The sequence below is a fragment of the Phyllostomus discolor genome, chromosome 5, assembly GCF_004126475.2.
Source record: "Phyllostomus discolor isolate MPI-MPIP mPhyDis1 chromosome 5, mPhyDis1.pri.v3, whole genome shotgun sequence".
Taxonomy (NCBI): domain Eukaryota; kingdom Metazoa; phylum Chordata; class Mammalia; order Chiroptera; family Phyllostomidae; genus Phyllostomus; species Phyllostomus discolor.
Window position 1 is genome coordinate 134,685,301 of NC_040907.2, and position 13,432 is coordinate 134,698,732.

Below are 13,432 nucleotides of genomic sequence, written 5' to 3' on the forward strand. Positions count from 1 at the left end.
AATAGTTTCATTAATTAAGGAAGGAGGGAGAATGGATAGAGGGTAGGCAAATAACCTCCTTTACTCCAGGGAGCTCAAGAATATCTGAATTCTGGCAGTGGTGAGAAATGAGGGACAAGGGAATGATTAGCATATGGATATGGCAGCAATGACAATGTTACCTCTTCCTTAATTCACATTCTTGGTTCTTAGGGTATGTGATGTTTCTTCTCGCCTTTTCTTCTCTTTGGTAAGATTGACAGCATATTTTCTCAGCCACACCTGTCCTAGAAACATGGTGGGATTTTAGGCAATGTGGGATGGGGGGTTCCTAAAAAGTAGATGGGCTTCCATAATCCATTTTAGCCTCACTTATGTCCTGAGGCAGATACTGCACAAAAGGACGGGCTTTGTTTTGGACACCACCTGGGCACTCACCGTGGGGGGGATAGTGAGCCTTAACTCACTCTTTGTCAAATTTCTCTTCCATAACATGCACAATATACCTATTAATATGGATCAGCAGAGACTGTGAAATTCTTGGGGAAAAATATAAAGTGTGATATAAATATATTACTTCTAATGATTTAAAATTACATTTCCTTTTCATCTTGCAGTACAAAAGCGCACACACAAGTACTTTGTCATCTACATCGAGAGGAAAAATATTGATTAATGCTTTTTTACAGTTGAATCTCTGACTATTTTATTTCTCTTCCAATAAATGCATCTGCCTCCTTTGGTGTGGCAAGTAAGAGTCATTTTACTTAATAGAAATTAGAAAGAACTAATAAGGACATTTAGAAAATCCCATAGGTCTTATAGCTCTCAAGATGAACTATATGTTTATTATTTAAAGTCTTGCAAAATTAACTTTCCCTTCTAAAATAATACCATGATTTGTTTTCCCCTTGCTTTATACTTACCTTTGTATCTCAGGTCAGGAGCGCAGGCAAGCCCCTGAGTGAGTCTGGAATTGGTGTGTACCACAGCAACTCCAGAGCTTCTCTCTAAATAAGTGTTTTTAGAATGTAGGATTTTAAAAATGAAATTAGAAGTAATCAAGAGGATTGTGATCTATCAGAGGCTACTGATCTGCCTTTGGGCTTGAGAAGTGGCCAACTTGTGGCCAACTTGAAGATTATATCAGTAGCAAAAGCAATAAAAAATGACAAGATGTGTATTAAGAAGCTAAACATTGCCCTGGCTGGTATAGCTCAGTGGATTGAGTGAAGGCCTATAAACCAAAGGGTTGCCGGTTTGATTCTCAGTCAGAGCACATGCCTGGGTTGCGGGCCAGGTACCCAGTTGGGGGCACATAAGGAGCAACCACACATTGATGTTTCTTACCCTCTCCTTCTCCTTCCCTTCCCCTTTCTCTAAAACTAAATAAATAAATAAAATCTTGTTTTTAAAAAAGAAACTAAACGCTGCCTTGCCTATATCTCTCTAATTCTCTTGCATTAGACTTACTGACTAATCAGACTTCCTATTTTAGCACAGCTCTGTGAATTTTCCTTTTAATGCTGGGGTAGGGATGGTGACGGCTCACCCCCTCCTGTCACTCACTACGGAGCTGGGCTCAGCCTGAAGCTCCAGTTTCTGAAGGTGATCTAGTTGCCGAAGGGTGTGTCTGAGCAGAGGGCCAAATGCTTCCCAGGTCAGCTGGTGTTTGCAGATGGCAATAGGTCAAAACTAAAAATAGGGACATAAACTCTTCTTCTACCCTGGCTCATTCCATGTGGCAGAAGCTGGTTTCAGAAGAGTCGGGAAGTGGCATTTCCACTTCCATGGGTTAATACCCAATGGCTTAAATTGTTGTTCTATAATCAATTACGGAAAGTGTGTTTGTTAAGTGAAAAATGCTCTCATACTAGGACATACCAGTGACGTAAATGTGTGAGTAATTACAGCAAGCTGGCCAATCAGAGCAGCAGCCCCCACTGCCCTCTGTGTTGTGTCTGACCCATCCCCGTGGCTTGGAAGGGTTGCGAATGACCCATTATCTAGATTTGGACCATCTTTCCAAATACAAATCCTTGGATTCTATTTTTTTTCTCTAAATCCCCTTGTCTATAAAAATTAGTCTTATTTTATTGACATGTTTTATGTAGTTAGATTCGTGTCCATGTCAAAATGTAATCATGCCTTTCTGGTAAATGACTGTGAGCCAGAACGAGTCCCCTGCAGCAGGGGATCTTTCTTTCTCAGGGCAGAGGACTCTGAAGGCTCCCGAGGCACAGCCAATTAATAATTTGTCAAATCATTTGCCTGTTTGGTTGCCTGTACCTCTGAGCATTAAGGGTGAGCCAAGAGGAGGGTCAGAGAGTGTTCTGAAAGACCTAGTAAGCTTGACTCGAATTCCGAGGAACTCTCTAGTCATTATGGGACACTAGAGATACGAAGGCAAGTACAATGCAATACATACCTTCAATAAATTCATATTTTATTTTTAATTTTTTTAGATTATGAAAAAACATTTATTACAAGAAGATAATCTTTTTCATATTAAAAAGAAAACATATGACCGGAAACTGGGTTAATCCAATCCCCAAGTCATTAATCAAATAAGGTGTTAATCAAGCAAAAGCTAGCTTGGAACTTAAAATTAGGGAAGCATATTCACAATTTAAACAAGGGGAAAGAAAAAATCCAAATAACCAAAGTGAAGTCAGTGATTGTTTACATTTTACCGTCTTTAAGCACATAAGACTGTACTATTTAATGTATTTCTGCATGACCTTTTTGTGAAATGCAGATCACAGCGTATCATTGAAAACTCTCTTGTCTTCCTTCTGATCATCTGCACCTTTTGCACAGTATTTGAAGGGAACATCATCATCCCACCCTCTTTTAACTTAGAAGACAAGAAGTTGGCCTGAGGCTGGGATGGGCCAGTGAGATTAAAGAGAAGGTTTCCACTCAGAATGTTTTCCAAACGAATCCTTTCTTCTTCAGCATTTTGTTCCTGTTCATTTCTGGTTTGCTCTTCCGCTCTTTTTAAATTTTCTCCAATTCTGCAACAAGGGCTGCAGTGTCGTCATCAACATGCTCCTCTTCAAAATCTTCACCTTCATCTTCCTCACCTGTTCGAGGATCACCTGCATCAAGGGAATCTGGTCCCACTGAGTCTTCTTTGACACTGAAGAGAAGGTTGTGTGTTTTCGAGCTGGACAATCTTTATACTTTTCCTTTGCAGCAGCTCTTTCTCTCTTCCACCTCCCTCCTGCAGTCACGGTTCCTGACCTCTTCATGGGCGTCCTGAGTGGCCTGTCTATATGCTATCTTTGTATGAGAAGGTGGTCTCTGCTAGAATGCTGCTTTGAGAGTTGCCTCAAATCACCTTCTCCTTTTCCTCTCCCACCTCTCACAGGTTCAAATGCTGGCCGAGCTGCTGTTGTCATCTTTCATGGTTGGCTGAGGTTCAATTCAGCAGCCTCCAGAGATCACCAATAAACTTCTATTTTAGTAGGAGAAGACACGTCTGTAAATAATAACAAGTAGTACTAAATATCTAATATAGCCACTAAATATCTCTAGGACTTTAACTGGAAATCAGTCAAGTGGGGAGCAGGTATAGGAGAGGAGGGGGAAGTAAAAGACTTCATGAGGGTGTGACCCTTGAACTAAATCTCCAACTGATGGATGCTGGCTGAGAGGGCATGTTAGGAAAATGGTTTTGGTATAGTAGGCAAGACAGAAATGTGAGCTCTATGTTGTTTGGGGGACTGGTGTAGCCAAAGCATAGTGTAGAGACTGGAGTTTTGTGAAAGAGGCAATCAGAGGACCAAATAGGATAGATTATAGCATCTTGACTTCCATAAAAATTAAAAATTTCAACTTGTAAGCAATAAATGGCCAGGAAAGGGATTTTTAAGGTGGAATAATGGGTCTGAACATGCCCCATACTGGTTGCTGCTTCCTAGCAGGTTTTCCTCTCACCCCGCTTAAATAAAGCAAGTGATTATTGAGCACCTACTACATAACTACCTGTAAGAGAAAACTCCCTATTCCTTTGGTAAAACCGGTGGCACTCTGACTCTCACAGTGAACTGTTTATAAGTATATTTTCCCTGGTCAGATGTGGGAGACATGAGGGCGCTATAATAATGACACTGCGTAATTTACCAAACACAACTTATTTAATCATGATTTTTTAGACCATCAAAAACAAATCACTAGAAAAAGGGGCAGATGATTTGAAAATGTACTGCACACATTTTTATCTTGTTACTGGGCCTGTGACCAAGTGGTTCATGTTGACAGAATGGTTATACGCCACTGCACATCGCTGCCAAAAAGAACCAGATGGACATAGCGACAACTCTGCTGGAATATGGTGCTGATGCAAATGCAGTTACCCGGCAAGGAATTGCTTCTGTCCATCTGGCAGCTCAGGAAGGACACGTGGACATGGTGTCACTGCTCCTCAGCAGAAATGCCAACGTGAATCTGAGCAATAAGGTAACCTTTGTCTTTCTCTACGAAGCATACAACACAACAAAACCTCACCTCCCAGAAAGGTCATTGAGAAGTCATGAAAAATGTGGGTCAGATAGAATATGTAATGTGTAATATTGTTTACACAACATGTGTAACATGTGTGAGATGTTTACCAAAGTGTAATTTAACATAGTAAAGACTTGGAAGCAATCTGTTTAAACAATGAGAGAACAGTAAATCAGTAATCGCAAAGTCACACAGTTAAGTAGCACACAGTGATGAAAATGAAGTCCACAGAGTTTACCTAAAAACATGAAGTTTTGTTACAGTGTCAATTCAAAGAGCAACATTGTTACCTCAGCAGAATGCAGCAAGTAAGAAGTTGTGAATGGTAGCCTGTTGGTTCCTTCCACGGACATGTGTTGGGCACCTACTCGGTGCCTGGCCCAGTTGAAGTCCTAGATTACAAAGAGAAGCCTGGAAACAGTGCTGCCTTCGAGAGTTCATTTTAACAGCAGAAATCTGGAGTAGCTATCTTATTCAACAGATTGGAGAGGTTGTTAGCTTACACGTTTAGTCTAAGTATGTAAGCTGGCAGCTCCGAGGAACTTGTAGAGACTGTTCCCAGTATTCTTCAAACTCCCATCCTCGTATTTGACATTCCTATTATTAGTGAGGAAAGTACCGGAGTTTTGTGAAACAAAGCGAAAGTGCAGCCCACGTTGTATACATCAGAGAATTAGAGTTTGCTAACTACTACTGATGGGAGTCTGAGAACTGCCCCACACGCAGGGCAGATGTTTCTAAGTCCTCTAACCACACCAACGCCTGCGAGAATGCCTCCGAATCCTGCCTGCTCCAGACTCCCCAGCACTAGCTCTCCCTGTGCCGGCGAGTGATGGCGCCGCCGTGGCATTTCTCAGCTCAAGCTGAGATCCTGGAATAGAGTTTCAACACAGAAATAGTTTTATGGTGACAAATAACAAGTAGTTTAATTATTTTTTAAACATATGTGGCCGTGTTTTGGAATCACAGAGGGTTTGAATCCTAAATCTGACTCCTACTAGAGATGTGTCATTCGGGTGAGTTGCGTGAGCTCTCTGAGCCTCAGGCTCATCCTCTAGTAAATAAACACAGTATTTACCTCACAGAAATGCCGTGAGGATTAACTAGATAACATTCAGCACCTTCTAAGTAGAAATGAGTAATCGTATTCATTTTGGACTTTGCACAGTTTGGGGAAAAAAGTTTACTCTGCACCAATCGGAATCTCCAAGTTTGTAATTTAACATTCTGTAGACCAAAAGGCTTACATAAGCGACCAGGGAAAATTTTCTTGCAGTTTTAGGACCTTGAAAATCCTTTTTGACCATTACAGAGCAAACGCCTTTCTCATTTTATTTTTTCTGGTGTATCAGGTTGATTTTTCTCGTATCTTTTTAAACATCCCTTTTAGGAATGCATGTCTCGGCATTAATGGGAATGACAAAGCAATTTCAAATTGTCATTATAATCAGGATTTGTTTGAGCTTTTGAATTTTCTAAGGTTCAGTACTGATATATAAAATAGCCTTATAAGAGTTTGCTGAAAAATTCAACTGATGAAATGAGGCAGAGAACCTGGCCTTCACACAAATGGAAGCACATTCTGGCATCCATTAGAGTGTATTGCCTTTTGTGAGCCGGGAACAACATATCTCACCAATCCTCCCAGAGGCAACCTAGACCTTAAAAATCAGTTAACAGGTTAATATTTCAGGAGATTTGAAGCCAAAATGCAGTATGACTTACTCTTTCTTTTCTTTAAAATATTCCAGTAAAGTGGGGTATGTGTGTGTGTGCATGTGTGTATCCTGTCTTGAATTCACCTTGGAATCATAGAATACTTTCAGGCTGAAAAACTTTAGAAAGAATTTGTCAATGTTTGCTTTGGTAGACTGGACATCATTAAGGCAATTCTGAAGACAAAAGACATAATAAACCATCAGCCACCTTCATATATACACATACACACATACATACATACGTGTGTATATATGTGCAGAGATACTTCCAAGAAAATTTTACATAGCAGATCAGCTGGCTTCCCATTAGCACCTAAAGTACTTAAGGAACTTTCAAGAACTCCACAGAACCAAGAAACTGTCTAGCATAACAGCATTTGTAACTCTTTGCTTCCCTTCCCACTTGTCATTTTCCATTGAAGTATTAAGTAAGCCCTGATGTGAAGGCAGATTATCCAACAGGGAGCTCTAACCATTTTTCTGTCTGCTTTTCCTGAACTGCCAGAGTTTAAACATCAGTTACTGTCCCCTGACTCCTCCTGCCTGCCCACCCCACCTTCCCTTTTAACTCCAGATTCTATTTCCTTGCTAAAAAGTAAATATTAACCAAAAATGAGCTTTTGTGAAAATTTATGGTGAACTGAACACTTTATTGTTTTACTTCTTTCCTCACTAGTAGCCAGGAGTTCCCGGCCATTTTAAGGAAAGGAGACTGTGGGCATATGTTACCACTAAAGTGAGAGTGTCTGATTTGCTTTGATTTTGCTTTTGATGTCATTATTTCTCCACATGGATTTTGCAGACCACAAGTGGCTGTATTTCTTTATATAGCAAATAAAATATTCAACACAGCCGTTGTTATTCTGACGTGGTACTATTCTCTCTTTTCCCAATAGACACCAGTTGTTAAATGAGCGATGGTCAATATCCCATAAAAGATCAGCAGATAATTTCTGAACTCAAACAGGACTGTTTGAACCATCACATTATTATTTTTTAAATCTTTTTAACTAAAATCATGAATGTAAAAATAAAATTTTCTTTATTGAATTTATCCTGTTTTACCAGAAGGCGTTTGCTTTTGTCCTATGATTTCATCAATTAGTAGATGGATTAAAAGCTGGATTCCTGACACTAGTTATATAGAGATTAAACATGCAATATTTGCCCCAACAAGTTCTCAGGGCTTTGAAGAAGACAGGCAGGAAAACAGAGCTGAAATGCAGGATTACGGCAGTCTTTATAGAGCAGGTGTGTGCATCCATGCAGCAGTGAGGCCCTGTGTGTGGTGGGGAGAAGGAAGCCTGAGAAGGGGGGAAACGCCCCTGTGTCACAGGTAGTGGTCACCCACAGCACGCGTGAACATAGACAGGGGAGCACCAGAGGGCAGGACCTGTCCCCAAGGCTGCTGATAACCCGCAGTAAAGTATCTTCTGAGTTTGAAGTCTCAAACTTAGAGTAGATGACTGTGACACTTGTACAAAATGTTACAGCTGAAAATATTTGTTTTCTCTGAAGTAGAGCATGGAACATTTTTCTGTGAGGATGTCAAGGTTTGGGTGGTGCCACTGGGGTCCTGGCATATTTTTCTTGGAGTTCAAGTGAATGCATCGTTCCACCTTTTCATATTTCCCCTTTGTTCAGTTTCAGTGAACTTCTTCCAAAACTCTGTAAATGTTACTTAAAAAGTCAAAAGTGGATTCCCCTTCCTGAGTCCGTAGTTTGTTTGACAGAATAACAACCCCTAAATGAATGATGCACAGCATCTAGAGGATTCGGAGCCCTTTCTGGTGCTGCTTTTGGTTCAGTACTTTTCTCTGGAAAATGGGACAGGCTGATATTCTTGTTGTGCCAATGGCGAAGTGGGAGAAGGAAGGCCTCCAGATATTAACTTCTATGTTCGTGACGGATGAAAGGAAATCATCTAGGCGCACTTACACCAACTTGCTTTCTCTTAATTACTATTTATGGAAAAAATGCTTCATAAGACAAAGATTTTTCAACAAGGGCATAGTCCTAGTGATTTTTTTTTTACAATGAGTACTATCCCATAGCCTGTATATTCTTTGGTACAGCTGGTTCAAAATATTTAGTCTCATTAAACCAATATATCATCTAAATGAGCTGGAAATTCTCATGATATAGCATTTATGTTACATTTCACAAGCCATCATTCTTACCCAGAAACAACATACAAAAAATTTTGTCAGTTTTGATTATTAATATTTAATCAAGAAAATATATCAAAATTCAATTTATAAATAATTTTTTTAATATTTTTTGCTGAAGCTAGTATGACTGATAATGTATTAAAATTGCATAATTTTGAAAAAAGTGTTCTTCAAGATGAACACTGAAGAATGTAGGAGAAATGGTATAACACCTGATTTTCTTTAAAATACTATGCAAAAGAAATAGGTCTGAATGAAGCAAGTGCAGGACAACCTTGCTGATTGCTGAGTCTGTGATGAGTACAGAGTGCACTCCATTCTGTCTACTTTTGAGTGTTTGAAATTTTTATTAAGCTGGTAAATAGTGTTGCCACAATGCTAGTGTATAAACTTTTTCTCCAGAATTTTTTTCAACACAGAAATTCTAGTTTACTCTCCTAGAATGTATGAAAATTGTCTCCCAGACAGGCCTGTGTGTCCTGCATCCCCTACCATAAAGCGACTCTACTTTGACTCTTTTGCAGAATGGCCTGACTCCGCTCCATTTGGCTGCTCAAGAAGACAGAGTGAATGTGGCTGAAGTCCTCGTGAACCAAGGGGCCCACGTGGATGCCCAGACAAAGGTATCCAGAAAGAACGCGCCCACACAAAGGGTCATTTAGCGATCCCTGTGCGGAAGCACGTACAATGTTTTAGGGCAAAGAACCAACCCCCCTTCATATCTTTGATACATAGTACTTCAAGTGTACATGCGTGCAGGGACACTGAAGTCTCTGTAGTGTCCCAGCTGCTTTGGTCACTGATGGCCTGGGTATGTTATCCTAGCTGCTCATCAACATCCTGCTGTGTTAACACTGTTGATCCTCCTTACCACGGATCCACCCTTCAAAAGCAGAGTGGGGAAGCTTGTACCTCTCTTATTTCCTGTGACTGACGTGAGAAATGCAGGCAGAAAACCCTTCAGCACTTTGTGACCTCTAACTTCATGCGGGCATAGTCTATGGAGGCAGAAAAATGTTATTCAGTCACTACTGCTTGCTAAATTCCTTATGGTGTGTAGTCTCTAGCCTGCCATTCTCTCTCTCTCTCTCTCTCTCTCTCTCTCTCTCTGCCAAAATAGTTATCTTCAAAAATATAGAATATTAATTAATCTCACATAATGCCACAATTTCAAGCTCAGGTAAGAAAAATGGATGTTTTGTGTCATCATCAAAGATATGACTTTATATTAATCTCATTTCCCTGAACATCTTCTTTCAGTGCTTAATTTTGTTATCTCTTTATATCACATTTGTTTTATCTACCCTAAAATATAACTCTTCTTTGTTTCTATGTGGCACACTTTTGACATAAAAATGAATGCTTATTAAATATTATGTTATGAATACAAAGCTTTCTGTGTATAATATAGATAGATTCTGAGGTGTATGGACAGAGAGTGGAGATACTACTGATAATTAACCAGGTTAAAAAGGTGTGCAGACATCAAGTCCAGGCTGGATTTACAGGACTGGCAGATTCACAGGAGCAGACCCAAGCAGACAACTTCTGGACGTTGCTCTGGCTCTCTGGCTGTGGCTGCTCCACACACACTGTGTCTGTCACACAGGAGCTGCCTGAGAGGGGCCTTACCAGGCAAGATCCTTTAAGCTTCTAAACTCTGTGTTAGTAACACATATAACCATCCCTCGTCCCCTGGCCAGGGCAGCCTGAGGCAGGTTTTGCATTAGCAAGCTCTTCCCCACTTCCCTTCTGAAAATGCCTTGGGCCCTTGAGACTCCACAGCTGCTCTTGGTCACCCACTTGCCCAGCTCTCCCTTCACTCAATTTCTCTCCCAAACTTCCTTTCTAAAAAATCTTGTTGTCCTTAGCCCTGAGTGCCTTCCTAGGCATTCCTAGATAGCTGAGCATTTTACTGAGAAATCAACAAAGGCAGTGGGAGTGGTTGAACGGTTTCTTTGCACTTTACGTTTTGAAAGCAAAAGCACTTTTAATTCAGAAAAATAAAAGAGTTAGCTTATATTCATTGTTTTACTTGATTATTTAATTAAAAAGAAATCTGCAGAAATGTGCAATTTCATAGTAAATGCATTCACCCTGTCTTATTCCATGTATACACACACACACACACAACACACAGACTTAAATGCTTTTTTGGCTACCTCTCTCTTTTCATATGAAAACTTCTAGAAGGCATGGACAGGGTCAAGAATCTCAATGTTTATTTACTTCAACAAATCCAAGGCATACACCAGAATTCAGTCAGGAGGCAAGGTGGTGATTCTCACAGGTCGGCTGTGAGGAGAGGAAAGGGTGCTGGGCACCTTCTGTCCCCATTTGCACACACAACCCCTCAGGTGAAGAGTTTCAGGTCTCTACCAGGGTTTCCTCCTCACCCAGCCCAAGTGAAGCCACAGTCAGTAACATTTTGGCATGTATTATAATATTTTTGAAGTATATATCTTTCCTGCCCTTCACAAGCAATGCACTTCAGAAAGCATCTCTCTGTTTCTTAAAAACAAAAAAAAAATCCTTCCTTTCTCTTCCCAGCAAAGGTCACAACACCAAGAGAAGTGAGGCTGTGATTGTCCTATAGCTGAGTAAAGCAGGAGTGCAAAAACGAGGGGGTGCCTGGCTTCCTAACCTTACCATATAATAAACTCCTTAGTATATTATATAAGCATATACTATAATATAATTAAGTCTTCCTAAACTTAATAACATGAGAAACTCCTTGTAATAAGGAGTTTATTATACCTGATGAACTTTCAAATTCTTAGTGGTTAAAAAAAAAAGAAAAAAGTAATTCCTCATACATACAGACTACAGTATGGTGATTGCCAGAGGGAAGGGGGTGTGGAAGGTAGAAGAGGGTGAAGGGGGAATAAGGGCACTGATCCCATTCCTGAGCTGCCACCCTCATGACCTAATTACCTCCCAAATTCCCCATCAGTGCACTAATTTTGAGGATACCTTCATCTATAATACAAAGTCCCCATAAACGCACATTAGTGCTGTTGCATGTGAGATACAGACCCTTGAAAACATGGACTCCCTCCGCATGCCCATTTAGAACTGGTGTAAAAAGCCCAGGCCTGCCCTTCAGCCATATGGGACCCCAGTGTCGTCACAAAGAGAGATCGAACGTGAGCACTGAAATGGGTGGCGGTGTCTATCACAGTGTGCCCATCTAGAAAAGTATCTGGAATACCCTTACTTCAAACATCATTGTCTACAATACACACACACGTTATACAATATATTTTTAAGTAGATAGCACTTATAACCCCTCAGGCATCCATAGATACTCGTTTGAGAAACAGTCCATTGCTTTGTCTAAATCGGTGGTTCTCACACCGCGGTTAGCGAGGCAGGACACTTTAACTCGAGCATGTGCACCTAGATGGGGCTCAAACTTCTCAGACCTCCTGAACTCACAGCAGCCTCTTCAGCTTTAGTATTTCTCTCCTTCCTTCCATCTCTGTCATGCATTCTGATCATCATCTATTGCAATGTATTATCATTTAGTCACTTCATTTTTTAATTTTGATCACTTTTAAGAGGATAGAATTTTCAATAAATTCTAGCCTAAGTCCTTCCATAGAACACTCTTCTGACCCCTCAACAAAAAACCAATGATCAGTTTATCTAGGCTGTCAGTCACTTCATCTTTCTTTCTGGTCTTGAAAAGGTGTTATGGCTTCCTGTAATAAAATTAGCTAATGCAAGAAAGAGCACTTCAGGAAGTGATGTGGATAACTGTTTACATGTGATATGGTATTATTGTTTATACTTAAGACTAGCTCTGAGAACTATCAAGGGTGTTTTTAGTTATTTATTTATTTTATTTTTTAATATATTTTATTGATTATGCTATTATAGTTATCCCATTCCCCCCCTTTGTTCCCCTCCACCCTGCACAACCCTCTCACCTGCATTCCTCCCCACCTTTAGTTCATGTCCATGGGTTGTGCATTAAGTTCTTTGGCTTCTACATTTCCTATACTATTCTTAACCTCCCCCTGTCTATTTTCTGCCTACCATTTATGCTCCTTATTCCCTGTACCTTTTTCCCCATTCTCCCCACTCCCCTCTGCTAAGCCTCCATGTGGTCTCCATTTCTGTGATTCTGTTCCTGTTCTACTTGTTTGCTTAGTTTGTTTTGGTTTGGGTTTTTTTTTTTTTTTTTTAGATTTGGTTGTTGATAGTTGTGAGTTTGTTGTCATTTTACTGTTCATATTTTTTGTCATCTTCTTTTTCTTAAATAAGTCCCTTTAATGTTTCATGTAATAATGGGTTGGTGATGATGAATTCCTTTAGCTGTACCTTTTCTGGGAAGTGCTTTATCTGCCCTTCCATTCTAAATGACAGCTTTGCTGGATAGAGGAATCATAGATGTAGGTCCTCTCTTTTCATGACTTGGATTACTTCTTTCCAGCCCCTTCTTGCCTGTAAGGTTTCTTTTGAGAAATCAGCTGATAGTCTAATGGGAACTCCTTCATAGGCAACTGTCTCCTTTTCTCTTGCTGTTTATTTTTTTAATAAGGAAAAAGCTATTTTTGTCAGCTCAAGTAAATAACAATTTTGCTTGCTATTACTAGTAAGCAAAAAACAGTAAGCAAAAAAGTAGGAAGATAACTGCTACTAAAAGTGTACTTACAGTTTCTGTTAAAAATATGTAATTACAGATGGGATACACACCACTGCATGTGGGTTGCCACTATGGAAACATCAAGATTGTTAACTTCCTACTCCAGCATTCTGCAAAAGTCAATGCCAAAACAAAGGTAAAGTCCTTTCTCCTTTGTAGCCACCAAAATCATTGATTGTGTCCAAGGAAATGTGAGTCATTTCTTCCATCTTCCTTCTGCAGAACGGGTATACGCCATTACATCAAGCAGCTCAACAAGGACACACACATATAATCAATGTCTTGCTTCAGAACAATGCCTCCCCCAATGAACTCACTGTGGTAAGAGCCAAGGGCCAGCTAGGGAAGAGGGAGGAGATGGGCCTGGCCACCAGGATCCCTTACATTTTTCATTGTGCACCATT

General features: G+C 40.1%; 1 protein-coding gene and 1 pseudogene across 1 annotated transcript in view; one reads left to right on the forward strand and one right to left on the reverse strand.

Moving 5' to 3' along the window:
* The window catches only part of ANK3 (ankyrin 3), a 328,085-nt gene that overhangs the window by 188,584 nt on the left and 126,069 nt on the right, over positions 1-13,432 (forward strand). Inside the window, 4 exon segments of the mRNA XM_036026924.1 lie at positions 4,246-4,443; positions 8,902-9,000; positions 13,066-13,164; positions 13,251-13,349. Of these exon segments, the coding sequence (XP_035882817.1) occupies positions 4,246-4,443; positions 8,902-9,000; positions 13,066-13,164; positions 13,251-13,349 (495 nt within the window).
* LOC114495987 lies at positions 2,472-4,228 on the reverse strand (annotated as a pseudogene).